The sequence below is a fragment of the Tripterygium wilfordii genome, chromosome 19, assembly GCF_013401445.1.
Source record: "Tripterygium wilfordii isolate XIE 37 chromosome 19, ASM1340144v1, whole genome shotgun sequence".
Taxonomy (NCBI): domain Eukaryota; kingdom Viridiplantae; phylum Streptophyta; class Magnoliopsida; order Celastrales; family Celastraceae; genus Tripterygium; species Tripterygium wilfordii.
In genome coordinates this window covers 13,744,362-13,757,695 of record NC_052250.1, presented here as the reverse complement: position 1 = coordinate 13,757,695, position 13,334 = coordinate 13,744,362, and the positions used below count along the sequence as shown (strand labels likewise).

Here is a 13,334-nt window from a genome sequence, read left to right as displayed (position 1 = left end):
CAACCAAAACATAGGGCTTCCTTGGAGAATTTTTCTATTACTGAAAGAACTTAATTCTCATAAAAGTGGAACATTCGAACATGAAGTAAGATATGGGAAAGTCGAATGTGAAAATATAGGAATTGCTGTCAACACTTTTAACTTGTTGTTTGCACTTATGTGCCACAGGTATCTTCCCAATCTCAGTATCTAGCATTCATAGTTATTTTGAATATGCATGTTGGAGGTCTGATAGATGCAGCCCATCGTGCATAACTTGAACCCAGAATTTTTCCAGGTTGAGTGACTGGATATTCTGCAGGGGCCGGAGATAGAGACGAATTCATGGTTATGTACTTAAATTTAGAATCTAGAAGTCCCACTTTTGGCCTCATCTCTATTAGCCATATGATTTTCACAACCAAGTCGCACAGAATGGGAAAATGAGAGTTAAATCTCGAATAACTGTCATGAAATAGAAAAGAAGGGTATTTGTTATTTTTTGGAAATTGCATTGGTTGACATGAAAAATAAAGGTAAAGAAGAGCAGATAAAAAATAAACAAGGAAAAGAAAATATTGAAAAAGGAAACAGGAAAGGAAGAATGGAGTGTCATCCTCACACATATCAAGCAGACATTCCTAAGATGATTTGTCACCCGCTATTGCGAACCAAGCTTTGCATTTCTGGTAGCATCCACCTAATATTACGAATTCTATAGCTTGCATTACTGGACGGGTTCACTTTGATAAATCGCCACGGCCAGCACATGTGCCTCACTTTATAGCGGCTCCGCTCTCTATTCTCTGCTTCTTCTGATTGTCTGGTTAGCTCCTCAATCCGAGTACGAAGTCCAGCAACCCTACTGTCAGCAAGCTGAAGAGACCTCTCAGCTGCTGCCTGGGCAGCCATTGCAGCAGCTGCAAGTTCCTCTTTCAGATTCAACTTGCCATTTGAAATCTCCAAAGCAGCCTTTGTTTTCTCCAGCTCTTGCTTCAGGATGTCAATCTAATGAAAGCAGGAATACTTTAGCATTTCAATTATGGGATCCGTATATAACAAGATAGGGTAGAAATGGTTTGAACTGCCTCTGCCCTCCACTAAATGATAGGAAATGAAAGAAATATTAGCTATGGCAGTCCAAGAACTAGACCTAAAGTAAATACACATTCGACAACGTCGATCCTTTGAAAAGAGGGAAGTGAATCACAATGAACACAGACAATGCCATATTGCTCACCAATAAACTACCCGTTTAAGCTATTTATAAAACTAATCGCTCCAGGACTCTCTATGAAGGCAGCCCGAATATGTTAAAAACTTTCTGTCAAGAGATACAGTATAAAGACGCAGTGTATGGATACAATAGAACTCTTAATTGGAACTGAAAACTACAGAAACAAAGAAAATATTATGTAAGAAAGAGGCCAACTTTTACCAATTTGTCCCGTTCGCCAATCTCCTTTTTTCCAGCCTCAACTTCCAACTCACAAGCTTCCCTCCATCTAACAACCTCTGCTTCAGATTCATTTATTTCCATTAGGAGTTCCTCAACCTTTTGGTAATATAACAAAAGAGTTGGAGTCATCAACAAGAACATGCTTGATGAATGCACACCAATAAGCTTTTGTTTCTCAATAAATCAGATACTTACGTTTTGAGCCAGTACCCTCTCTCTCCCTTCCAACTCTTTAACATACATTGTGTTATCAGCAAGATCTTTACCTTGTTTCTCTACAAGACTTTGTAATCGCTCAGTGTCTGACCTGGCATTGATAAATTAATAAAGTGAATTCAAGCTATAATATCAGGCAAAGGACAGGGATGCTCAAATTTATACTAGCTCAACATTGAACTTTATGCATCTTTCTTAAGAATTAAATTGAATCAACTTGATGTTCTTATAAACTAACTCCTAGCCTTGGAGCGTCAAAGGAAATTAAGATTTGAAACAAAGGTTGCTGGTAGCACAGTGGAAAGAAATAAAAACCTAGATTCCTCCAGAGATCTTCTTAGTTGAGTGATTTCAAGCCGCAAATTCTTCATTATTTTCTCAACCGTGGAGGCCTGATACAATCATAGTGGATGCAATGAGATCAACAGCTTGTAAAGTTAATATGGTATAAAAGAATCATCGACTACAATTCAGAACTATAAAGCACACTATCCGAATAGAAGTCCTACTATATATACAGCAAAGTACGGAACTAAGATAAAAGTTTTCCACCATTTGCATTGATTGAAACTTTGAATTTAATCAAAAAATCTGCTTGGATACTTTAGCAGCACTTTTTCCTTCTCCTTCTTCTATAATCCTTAAATTTTAAGATGTACTATGGCCATTGATGTTTTTCCAGGTCGTGCATTACTATGCCCCAGGAAGTTGTCAATTGGAAAATTAAAATCCAATGTTCAAACTAAACAAAATCGTCACCAACTGCCAAAAGGCATTGAGGTTCCTAGGAGCAGATAATGCACAGAAACATACCTTCATGTTTCATTGTCTTCTTGCACTCATTAGAATCAACAAAACAATCAAGTGACATGAAATGAAATGCAATTCAGGCTTTCCAAGCATCTAATATACCATGGTTATGGCAAATCACACGGAACCAATTGAGTTACAGAATTAGCCATCTGTATAAAAAATATTTTGACTCGTTGTTATTGAAAATAAAAACCAGTGAGTGATATGAAAGAACCCACAATTCAACCCTTTCTAATATCTACTGTACCATGAGTCAAATCATAGGGAGCCAAATGAATTGTAATATCAGCTACCTTTATGAATAATATAAGATACAATAACAGATCACCACAGTAGAACATATAACAGTATCAACTCCAACATTAGAATTTGTCAAAACATACCAGACTTGCAGCCTCCTCTTCACTCTCCCCACTATCAGATTTATTTTCTGCAGTATTAGCCCACGAACTGTCCATCTGTTGCTCATTGCTCCCACTTCCCATCATGAACCCGAATCCAACTCTCTGCAACCCTCGCTCTGCAATCTGCAGCAATGCCACCCTCTTGTGTTCACTATTCCCCTTTAACTTCCTCTCCACTGCCTCCTTCTCTACCAGGGCAATCCTTAGCAAGCTATTGATATCACGATTCTCTTCTGTCAAGCTCACCACACTATTCTCCAATTCTTTCTTCTCCTTCTTCCTTTTCTCCTTATACTCTTTCACTTGTGACTCTGCCTCACCAGCCAACTGTTTCAATGCCTCCAATTGTTCCCAAAATGCGCTCAAATCATCTAATTCCGGTTGAAAACTCTCGTTATTTTCTCCATCAAACACGTTTCCATCATCATCGACGCCCTCAATCAGCTTCACCAAACAATGCTTCACAAACTGTACCGATTCTGTACATTCCAAAAGAAAATCATTCTTCCCTTTCGCTTCTTTTAGTTCCTTCTCCAATTGTTCTGTTCTCCCTCTTGAAGCATCCAACTCGCTGTTAAACTCCTCTTTTCTTGACATCTCATCACTCATTCTTCTCGCGGATTCGTCCTCTTTTTCCTTGGCAGAGAGTTCGCGCTCATCGATTTGACCACGAAGAGCGTCTCTTTCGCGAGAGATTTGATCGATCTCTTTGGCTAGTTCATCACTCCTTTCTACTGCTTCATCTCTCTGGTGCTTCAAGAGTACGAGGTTTTCCTCCATAGCCGATGATCTCGATTGGAGGCTACGGTGGCATTCGCGAAGAGATTCGAGCTCGGATAGGAGATCATGATCAGAAATCCGAGGACTAATCGGGGAATCTAGGCCGTTCATCTGAGTCGGCGAGGGATTCTCTGTAGCAGACTCCATTGTCCATGGAACAAGAAGTCACGCGAAAAAATCTGATGGTGGAAGGATAGAGGGAAAGGGAAGCCGAATGGAGTTTTGAACCTACCAGTCAAAGCCATGGAGTGAAGATAAACAAACACAAATGCGCACGTGGCAGTATCTCATTGGTTAAATAGTGTTCTATATGAGAAACTTTTCAACGAGGTCCGGTAGGTTAGGGTTTTGTTCGCTCAAATTCCCAGTGGCAGTACTTGCGTGGGATTCAAGAAAAGGAATTCTTTTATGGAAAAAGATAAGATCCCAGCAATATCCATTCAAAAACATCCCAACAGTGTGTGAAAAATCATCACACCCACCACACACTGCTTATTTTATTCTAATTTCTCCATTAGAGAGTTATGATAGATTGTAACATTTGTGGTAAAAAATAGTGTAGGTGAATGTATTATTTATAGATGTAATGTGTACCTATATGATCTCATAAACTACTAATCGTTTAAAGATGTTATGAAGGGTATTTTGATATTTTAATCTTATTTAACTTCTACATAGATGAGTTGACAAAATTCTCCAAAATTATATAATTGTTGGGGATATTATGGACATTTCAAAACAAAAGGCAACTACCCATTATTCTAACAAGCGAGTCGGGCTGGCTCGTATCAGGACCACCTGACGGGTCGGGCCTAATGGACTAAAAATCCCAACCCTACTCGTGAAGTAATACTAGGTTGAGCCATTTTGGGCTAACAGGCATCTAATGCCTTTGACACCTCTAAATGCAAACGTGATTGACAACCATTATAATGTACTAACAAATATGATAAAATAAAGTAACAATGCATGTTAACAAAGGTTGGTAAAAGACTAGTACTTTGGACCCCCTCCTCCCATATCCAAAATCGACCAGCTGAGGTACAATCTTATTTACTACAATCAAGTCATTTTAACACATGACCTCATGACAATCTTGACGGAAATCATGGAAGATTATACCTTTTTATCAACAAACTCAAGAAGATTCTCAGGGACGCCCTTTAACTTCGCCTAGACAATACCCACAACGGTGGTGACAACACCCTCCACAGTCTCGACATTGGATCTCAACGAACCCGAGTTCTGCTTTGCGTACTCATAGAGATTCGATATGCAACCCTAAATGCTTGAGCTCTCGACTTTTGTTTACAATCTCCATCTACAAAAATCAACCTAGAAAAAAAAAATCGTCGCCTCTATCTCAGATCGATTTTATTGAGAATTGACCGGCAAAGCTCTTAGGGGGCGTCTCCATTGAAGGTTGGGAGTGGATCTCTGTCTTCATGTAGGTGAAGCAGAAGGAGAAAATAGTTTGGGTCTGAGAATGGTATGATCGATGAGATGTTAAAAGATCACATCTTTTGCAATGTTAATAGAATGTACTTAGGAAATTAGCAAATTGCAGGGTGTAAGTAATGCTCATCCATAAACAATTCAGATGAATTTGAGATAAATATGAGTCATAAATTGGGCTATTCGTCCGGGGCTCAATCAACACATCTTTTCTAGAGGCATCGGTATTGACGGAGAAGTCAAAGCTCTTGTCGTTAATTAATTTGTACGTTATAAAATAATAATTAACAAATTGATTAATTATTGCCAAATAGAAATAGTCTTCCTGCAATTAATTACTACTACTTATCAATTAAGTCGTGATGTCTCCTTCCTACTTCGAAACTTGTCGCTCACTGGACTCGCACAAAGCAACACTTTCTTTTTAACTTTCTAGGAGTAGGAAGACTTCCACTCCTCATTACACGACACTGAAAAATATGGAAAGCTGAGAAGGAAAAAAGCAACCTTTTCTTCACAGTTCAGTCGAATTACGAACCGATTGAAAGCATTTCTCGAATCAAATCGAGTGGATCGTATTAGATGGGGAGTATCATCGAAGAAACGGAGGACGACAGAGATTACGATGTGGAGGACACTGTATTTGTTGCGGTGGGGAAAAATGTGGAGAAGAGCAAAGCCACGCTGTTTTGGGCGTTGCGGAGCTTTGCAGGGAAGAAGATTTGCCTCCTCCATGTTCACCAGACGACTCATGTGCTTCCTTTGAGTGAGTTTTTTATTTGAATTTACTTTAATTTTTTGATTGTGGCTAATTGATTGGGAGGCCATTGATGTTCTGTTTGGTTGCCGAGAAAACAGAGGAAACGGTGAGATAATTGGACTTTTTTTGTTTTCTTTCGTAACCACTTGATAGAATATTTGGAGATGATAGATTTTTTATATATGCTGTTTGTCCCTTTCCTGCTGTATCATTAGAGCTTGTAGCTGACGGAGAATCTGGAATCAGGAAAATACTACAGTTCATTTTTCTGGACAAAAAATCTGGAATCACTATTAGTTTTATCAGTTGTTGCGATGAATTCATTGTGGAAATGTGTTGATTTAGCAAAAGCAACACCAAATAATCTGCAATCATCTCGAAATAAAATACTTTAAGGCACAATATAACTGATTCTGATTTTGCTTACCAGCTCAGTTGTGTTTCACTTGTGATAGTTCAAAATTCGGTTATATATGGTAAGTAATTTGATGCTTATCTAGATTTATATAGAAAATTATGAATATCTAGTTTGATTGTTCCTTTTATATTGCACGTCAGTTAATTTTCAGCTTCCAACTGATAAGGCTTTCTTGATCTTACTATCCTCTTATCATCTGTTTTTTTATTGCTTTGGTGATCATTTGTCAAATTAATTCAGAGTAATTGTTGTTTTTGTTTGATATGCAGCAGACGGAAGGCATGCTGCTGATGAAGTGCAAGAATACTCAATTGATGCTCATGCATTTCAAGATTTTGAAAGGCAGAAAATGCTAGAACTTCTGAATGAATATCTTCTCATTCTTTTCCAATCTGGGGTGTTTTTTCTTTCACTAGTATTTCTTGATTTCAAAACAATTTTTTTCATTCCTGGATCTCTTTTTGGCAGTTTTTCTTTGCCATGTCCATCGGACTTCCCATACTTGTTGACAAAACAAGACTTTTCTATAGGTACAAGCTGAAAAAGTATGGATTGAGATGGACAGCATAGAGAAGGGGATTGTAGAAGTCATTGCTCGCTACAATATAAAATGGCTTGTCATGGGGGCAGCAGCTGATAAATACTATACTAAGTATGACTATGAGCAACTTATTGCAGTTTTTCTTTTTAGTGGTTGAAATGATACTCCAAGAGCATTGTATGTCATAATAGCTAAGTAGCTAACTATACAGTGCTCTGTACGACGTCTCATGATGTGTTTCCAGAGTAGCTAACTATAATTCGTCACCAATATTTCTGAAAACATCACCAAAATTATTGCTACTGTAGGAAATTAGCTGAGATAAAGTCGAAGAAAGCAATATTTGTGAGTCAGAAAGCACCAAGTTATTGCCATATCTGGTTTGCTTGCAAGGGGTTCCTCGTCTATACAAGGTACATTTGATTTTATAAACATTAGATTTAGTTTCACGCGTTTTCGTGCATGAGGCTTATGTACCATTGTGCTGCTGCTTCATGGCCTTCATTATATGATTAATTGTCTACCATATGATTAACTGTCTACCATATCTTTGTCTCCACTTCCACACATTAAGTGGAATTATTTCAAGTACTTGCTAAATAAGCAATTTATTGGGAAAATTAGTCAATTCATAGCTAACATTGCTTTTCCATCAAGCATGGATAGTACATTCGAATTTTTACTTGAGAAGTCAGTCAGGAATTCTAGCCTTTTTGAGATGCTGAATTCTTTGTAGATTCCTACCTATTTCAAGTTAGTAAACTGTTTTCTGTATTGACTGCAAAGTTCAAAGGTTTTCTATGGCTTCCTAATTATTCAGTTTGAGGCTGTTATCATACAGATGAGTCATCTCATTCTGCTTGGCTGCCCAGCTGTTATTATTACAGTACCCTCTCCTTTGAAATCCATATACTATTGGTCTTATTTGCTGTTTGACTGCATCTTTTAATATGCTCTATAGTTTTCACTTATAAAGGACATATGAAAACAGGGAAGGTAGAAATGATAGAATGGAGGCGGATCATGCTTTTCCATTGCTGCTTATGGATTCAGCTATAGGGAGTAACAAACCAGGGCATTTGGGAACTGAATCTGTTGGACATAGCATGAGGTCTTCAGGTAAACTCTCTGAACCAGACGATGATTGCCTTTTCCTGTTAGAATCTTTTGAGCTTGGGGATTATCAAAGCATGCCGTTTCATGTACAAGAATTAGTAGGATAACTTTGTCACAGAGCTTTGCAGATGCAACAGATGAGGCTGATGAATTGGAAGGAATATTTGCAAGTTTCAGTTCTCAATGTTCCATGCACTCTAGCTATTTTTCGGACAGAGTAGTTGATACTTTTGAAACAACCCCGTTTCTGACGGATGAGGTGAGACGGGGTCCACCTTAGCCTTTGTTAAGAAGTCACAGTTGCTATTACATGTCATGATTTAATTCTTTGGAAGTGATTGTCGATTTTAATGGATGGCCTGTTTCATTTGTACAAGCTTGTATGTCAATTTAAAAGCAATCTATGAGAAACTGGGAATACAATATCAGAAAAACAAAAAACTCTACTCTAGTTTCAATGGATGTTATTGAAGTCGGGGGTCAGGCCTTTCTAGTTTAGACTTTTCTGATCACTTTCTAACAGCAGGTAGAGAACATTTTGGTGCAAGCAACTGGAAATTCTAGTCATAGACCAGAACAAGCGATAATGGATACCAAGGACTCAAAGAAGCAAGTATTTGAGGAAGCAGCAAAGCGGCAGAAAGATGAAGATGATGCCATGGAAGCCAAATGCAAGGCAACTTTTTCACTTCTATAATTGCCTCTCTCTCTCTTGCTTCCATAAGTCTACTTGTTTGAAGAAAAAAAAACAAAGGCATATGATGAAAATGAAACAATGTTCAACTCATCTGATTATCATCAGGATGGGTATGCATATCTTCCACCCTTTGATTTTATGGGGAAGGGTAGAGAATTATCATGTTAAATATGTCTTTGGAATTTTTCGTGTACTCCTCAATTTTTGCTTTACCACTGTGATTGGGTTTTATTGGTTACCCTCCCGCAACCCAAAACTGACACAAGTCAAAACATATTAGCTATCACTTCCACCATTACCACCACCAGTCCACCATCATAGTTAATATATTTTTTAGCAAATAAGTTGAGAAATGGCTGGAAGTTGATGTAAGATTCAAGTGATGAACATCTATTTTTGCCCTCTGTTCATGCATCTCTGCATCAAAATAGTTCCGCAAGTCAATCTGGTTTTCACGTCAAATTTTCTTTGTTATCCTCTTATAGGCCAAAGCATTAGAGAGCTTATGTGTTAAGGAGATGTGCAAAAGGAAAGAGACAGAGGAACTGCTCGCCAAAGAAAAGATAGAAGTGGAAAAGACTAAGAACCAGCATGCTGAATTCTTAAAAGAACTCAAAATGGTTCAGAATGAAAAACAAGTACTCGAGAACCAACTTGCAGAAACTCATCATATAGTGAAAGAGCTGGAGGAAAAATTCTTCTCAGCTGTAGACCTATTGATAAGTTTTAAGGAAAAAAGAGATGCAATTAAGTTGCAGTATGAAAATGCTATAAGACAGGTCAAAAAGATGAAGAGATTGGCAGAAGTTGAAGCTGGAAATTTTTGCAAGTCAGAAATCCTTGAATTTTCTTTTATGGAGATCAACGAGGCAACTAACAATTTTGACCCAACTTGGAGGATTGGTGAAGGAAAACATGGAAGCCTTTATAAAGGTTTCCTTCGCCATGTACAAGTTGCCATCAGGATGTTGCCCTCATATGGTTCTCATTGCCACTTCGAGTTCCAGAAGGAGGTAAATCCAACTACTCATTAATTGAAACCACCTAATGGTGAGCTTAAATTTTCCTTGGTAATGAGCTTGAATGTGGAAACTATTTAATGTATCGGGTCATAGGCTCCAACAGTATTGAACTCTGTGAAGGTGATATTGCCTATTAATTTTACAACATAGAAATAAGGTTATTGGCCAGTGCCATGGCCAATCCTTTTGAGTTTCCTACTTATGTTTTAAAGGCTTTATTTTCCTACTGCATTGGAATCATTCTTTAAAAGTTCTTGAGAGGATTAAATTTTATTATCTTCGTTCACACCAATATGATTAACCTTGAACATAACGGGATTAGTTAAAAGTGAAAATTATGATGTGTATATACCTTTTATGTGGCGCCAGATTTTTAATTAATAACATATCCTGCCTGACTTTTTTGAAATAAAGTATTTCAAGATGCCAGCAAGAGGTATAATCACTGTGGACTAATCTCTTCCAAGTATCACACCAAATTGTTTTACCCTTCAAAAATTTCTGGAATGTTTTTACAAGCATGATCATTTTTTATCTTGAAATTTCAGGTAGAAGTTTTATGTAGGGTGAGGCATCCAAACCTTGTGACACTAATTGGGATTTGCCCGGAGTCTAGGTCACTTGTCTATGAATATGTCAGAAATGGAAACCTTGAAGACCGCCTTGCCTGCAGGAGGAAATTTCCCCCTCTTGCGTGGCAAACTCGGGCTTGCATTGCTGCTGATTTGTGCTCTGTTCTTGTGTTTCTTCACTCCAATAAGCCCCAGATAATTCATGGAAACTTGAAACCCTCCAAAATCCTTCTTGATGATAACTTTGTCTGCAAAGTTAGTGGCTTCGGCATTTTTCTGTCAATCCCACAACATCAAACTGCAGGAAGTACCGTCTCGCTTAAATCCAATTCTAAGGACACCTCTGTATACATAGACCCAGAATACTTAGTTACTGGAAAGCTTACTCCAGCATCAGATATTTACTCCTTTGGCATTATACTGCTACAACTTTTAACTGGCAGACCAGTTTCTGCGGTGATGAAAGATGTAAAATGTGCATTGGAAAAAGAGAAACTTTCTGCAGTATTGGACTGCTCTGCTGGGAACTGGCCACTTGAGCTAGCGGAGCAGCTGGCTCATTTGGCAATGAGGTGCTGTGAGAAGAACCACCTGAATCGACCAGATCTGGAATCAGGAATATGGAGTGTGCTTGAACCAATGAAGGTTTCGTGTTCTGGTTTCTTGTCATGCTTGGCTCCAAAGGAGCATCATAAAATTCCCTCTCATTTTGTCTGCCCCATTCTTCAGGTAATTAAATCCATACTGTTTGTCAATTTTTCATTTGATATATTAAGCTTTAGTTTGGAAGGCACAGCCTCCCGTCACTTTGTAAAAATGGTTTGGTTTCCTGTACTTTGAGCGACTCTCTGGCTTTTTAGCTCTCATATTTATTGATTCGAGTTGAGGAAGTGCAAAGGAAGGTAAATAAATCTGTTTCGTTGATTTAATGAACACTTCACAGAGCTAGCCCATGAATTCATGTACGTTCTCTCCATCTGGTTGTCACGCTGACATCTGGGCAATATGTCGACCAAAAACCTAAAACATAGTCCCATAAGACAATTTTTCCTCTTGACCCAGAGCTTAGTATCTGGAAATTAGCCTTCATCTTCAGTATTGCTGTTGTGACCAGCTGTTCTATTTGAATGTGCAGGAAGTCATGAAGGATCCACAAATAGCAGCAGATGGTTTCACATATGAAGCTGAGGCAATCAGAGGATGGTTAAAAAGTGGTCATAGTACTTCCCCCATGACGAATCTAAAACTTGAACACTGCAATCTTGTGCCTAATTATGCACTTTACGAGGCAATTCAAGAGTGGGAGCAGCAATGGTAAAATTTTTCTTATTTTCTTGATATTATAGTATCTGTTGGTTGGTGATTTTATGCGTTCATTGGAAGGATTTCAATTATTATACCCCATACAAGCTGAACTAACTAAATCAGATGTACAGAACAAATAAATTTATTTCCCAACTTGTAATAATATTATGTTCTCAATTTCTAGTTTGACATGGTCTTCGATTGTCCTAGATCGCCAGGATGACTGATTTGGTATGTATCTTCCAGTCTATTATAAAACAGAATAGATGATTTCACAAGATATATACCTTGCTTTATGAATACCTCTCCCTGGCAGAATTATTCAAAGTAGGGTATCCATCTTTCTAGTAAATAACATCATGAAATGTGTTAAGTTGAATGAGATTCCAATATTTACTTCATGCCTTAAATGATAGCCAATCTCATAGAGCTACAAATGGCCGTAACCTCATAATTGTCTGGACAAAGTTAAGAGCTGTGAGACAATACGATTTTATCAAATATCATATGATTCATATCCATAGAAATAGCAATAGATGCCTTCCCGATACTTCAAGATTTCAAGTAGACGCATGGACTGATTCGAAAAAGGATTTAGAAACCAACCAACCATGAGAATAATCACACAACATCCAGTAACCATATCAATGACCAAGTATTTATTCATAATTTAGAAGAGGGGTTAGAATCCGAGAGAACCAAAACGACTTTTGAGGGGAATAAGGACTTTCTTTATAAGTATTTCAATATAGCTCAACCAACGGTTATGGATGTAATTTGAAATTGTAGCAAGAGGAGAGTAAAATTATTGTACTTCATTCAAGAACAAATGCATAAGTTTCAATGCAGCCACAACTCATGATCCAAATCTATTTAATAGTAAAAAGAATGAACATAACTACTAATCACTCTTAACAACATCTGAACCCTAAACAAATCTGAACCAATTACCTCATATATTCAAAATTAAACCGCGTAAACCAGCAAATCAAGATATACTCATATATCCCTATATCCCAATGTTGGTACTATCCAAACTGGAGGTGGCAAGCCTTCTCTTTGAATTTGATCTCCACAATAATGTCTTGTAATGATTCCATCTTTCAAGTCGAAAACGCCCCAATCATGAGGCTCTTCAGAGTCACCTGTGTAGTATATTGTGTTTGGCATGCAACCGGGGAAGTTGGAAGCATCAACACACATGGAGTTGCTGTTGTCTCCAACAAATATCTCATCATCACCTATACTATGAATCTGATCCCAATCAAATTCCTCAAATTTACGATCAGTCCGAACAAGCCTAAAATCCTCAAATTTTTTTTGGCAAGGATGGAAAGCTCTCATCATCATCATCGTCCTCCTCTGAATATTCCAAACATCTACGATCCTCTGAATATTCCAAATATCTACGAATCAACGACACATCTCCTGCAGACGATTTCACAAGATATACCAAGCTAACAGTGTCAGAATCAAATACATGGAGTTCGAACCAATGTGTTTCCACTCCAGGTTCTGGCTTGAGTGATGTAATTTCGGCATAGTTATCTACTCCAAGTTGCATATCTTGGTAATAAATGAAATCAGGAGTCGTTGTTTGTTGATATCCTACATTTTTGTGAGTCCAAGATTCACTTCCTGCTTTCAGTATAGCAAAAGCCATAGAATCACCATATGTGGCCACAACCTCATAGCTGTCTGGATACAAAAGCGGATCATTGGACAACAAGATTCTACGAACAAAATATTCATAGTCACCATCGAGGAAATGTGTGCTGCTTCCAGAGTGGTGGTAAG

At 37.9% G+C, this 13,334-nt stretch overlaps 2 protein-coding genes across 5 annotated transcripts; one reads left to right on the top strand and one right to left on the bottom strand.

Annotated features, from left to right (window-relative positions):
* Positions 1-452: 452 nt before the first annotated feature.
* On the bottom strand, positions 453-3,870 carry LOC119985739 (uncharacterized protein At3g49055). Of its 2 annotated transcripts, none has more exons than XM_038830108.1 (5): positions 2,851-3,870; positions 1,970-2,046; positions 1,634-1,745; positions 1,412-1,534; positions 453-987 (listed from the first exon to the last, which is right to left on the bottom strand). In XM_038830108.1, the coding sequence occupies exons 1-5, from the start codon at positions 3,796-3,798 to the stop codon at positions 634-636; spliced, it is 1,614 nt and encodes a 537-aa protein (XP_038686036.1). In that variant the 5' UTR covers positions 3,799-3,870; the 3' UTR covers positions 453-633. The 2 variants fall into 2 exon arrangements, with proteins under 2 accessions (XP_038686036.1, XP_038686037.1); XM_038830109.1 differs by having other exon boundaries at positions 1,418-1,534; positions 2,851-3,868.
* A 1,589-nt stretch (positions 3,871-5,459) lies between these two features.
* On the top strand, positions 5,460-11,728 carry LOC119985950 (U-box domain-containing protein 32). 3 transcript variants are annotated; one of them, XM_038830444.1, is made up of 10 exons: positions 5,460-5,872; positions 6,557-6,681; positions 6,815-6,936; positions 7,134-7,238; positions 7,817-7,944; positions 8,070-8,200; positions 8,465-8,617; positions 9,124-9,651; positions 10,209-10,961; positions 11,368-11,728. In XM_038830444.1, exons 1-10 carry the CDS (start codon positions 5,689-5,691, stop codon positions 11,548-11,550), a joined length of 2,412 nt encoding a protein of 803 aa, XP_038686372.1. In that variant the 5' UTR covers positions 5,460-5,688; the 3' UTR covers positions 11,551-11,728. The 3 variants fall into 3 exon arrangements, with proteins under 3 accessions (XP_038686372.1, XP_038686370.1, XP_038686371.1); XM_038830442.1 differs by having other exon boundaries at positions 6,554-6,681; XM_038830443.1 differs by having other exon boundaries at positions 5,461-5,872; positions 6,554-6,681; positions 8,468-8,617.
* Positions 11,729-13,334: the final 1,606 nt, after the last annotated feature.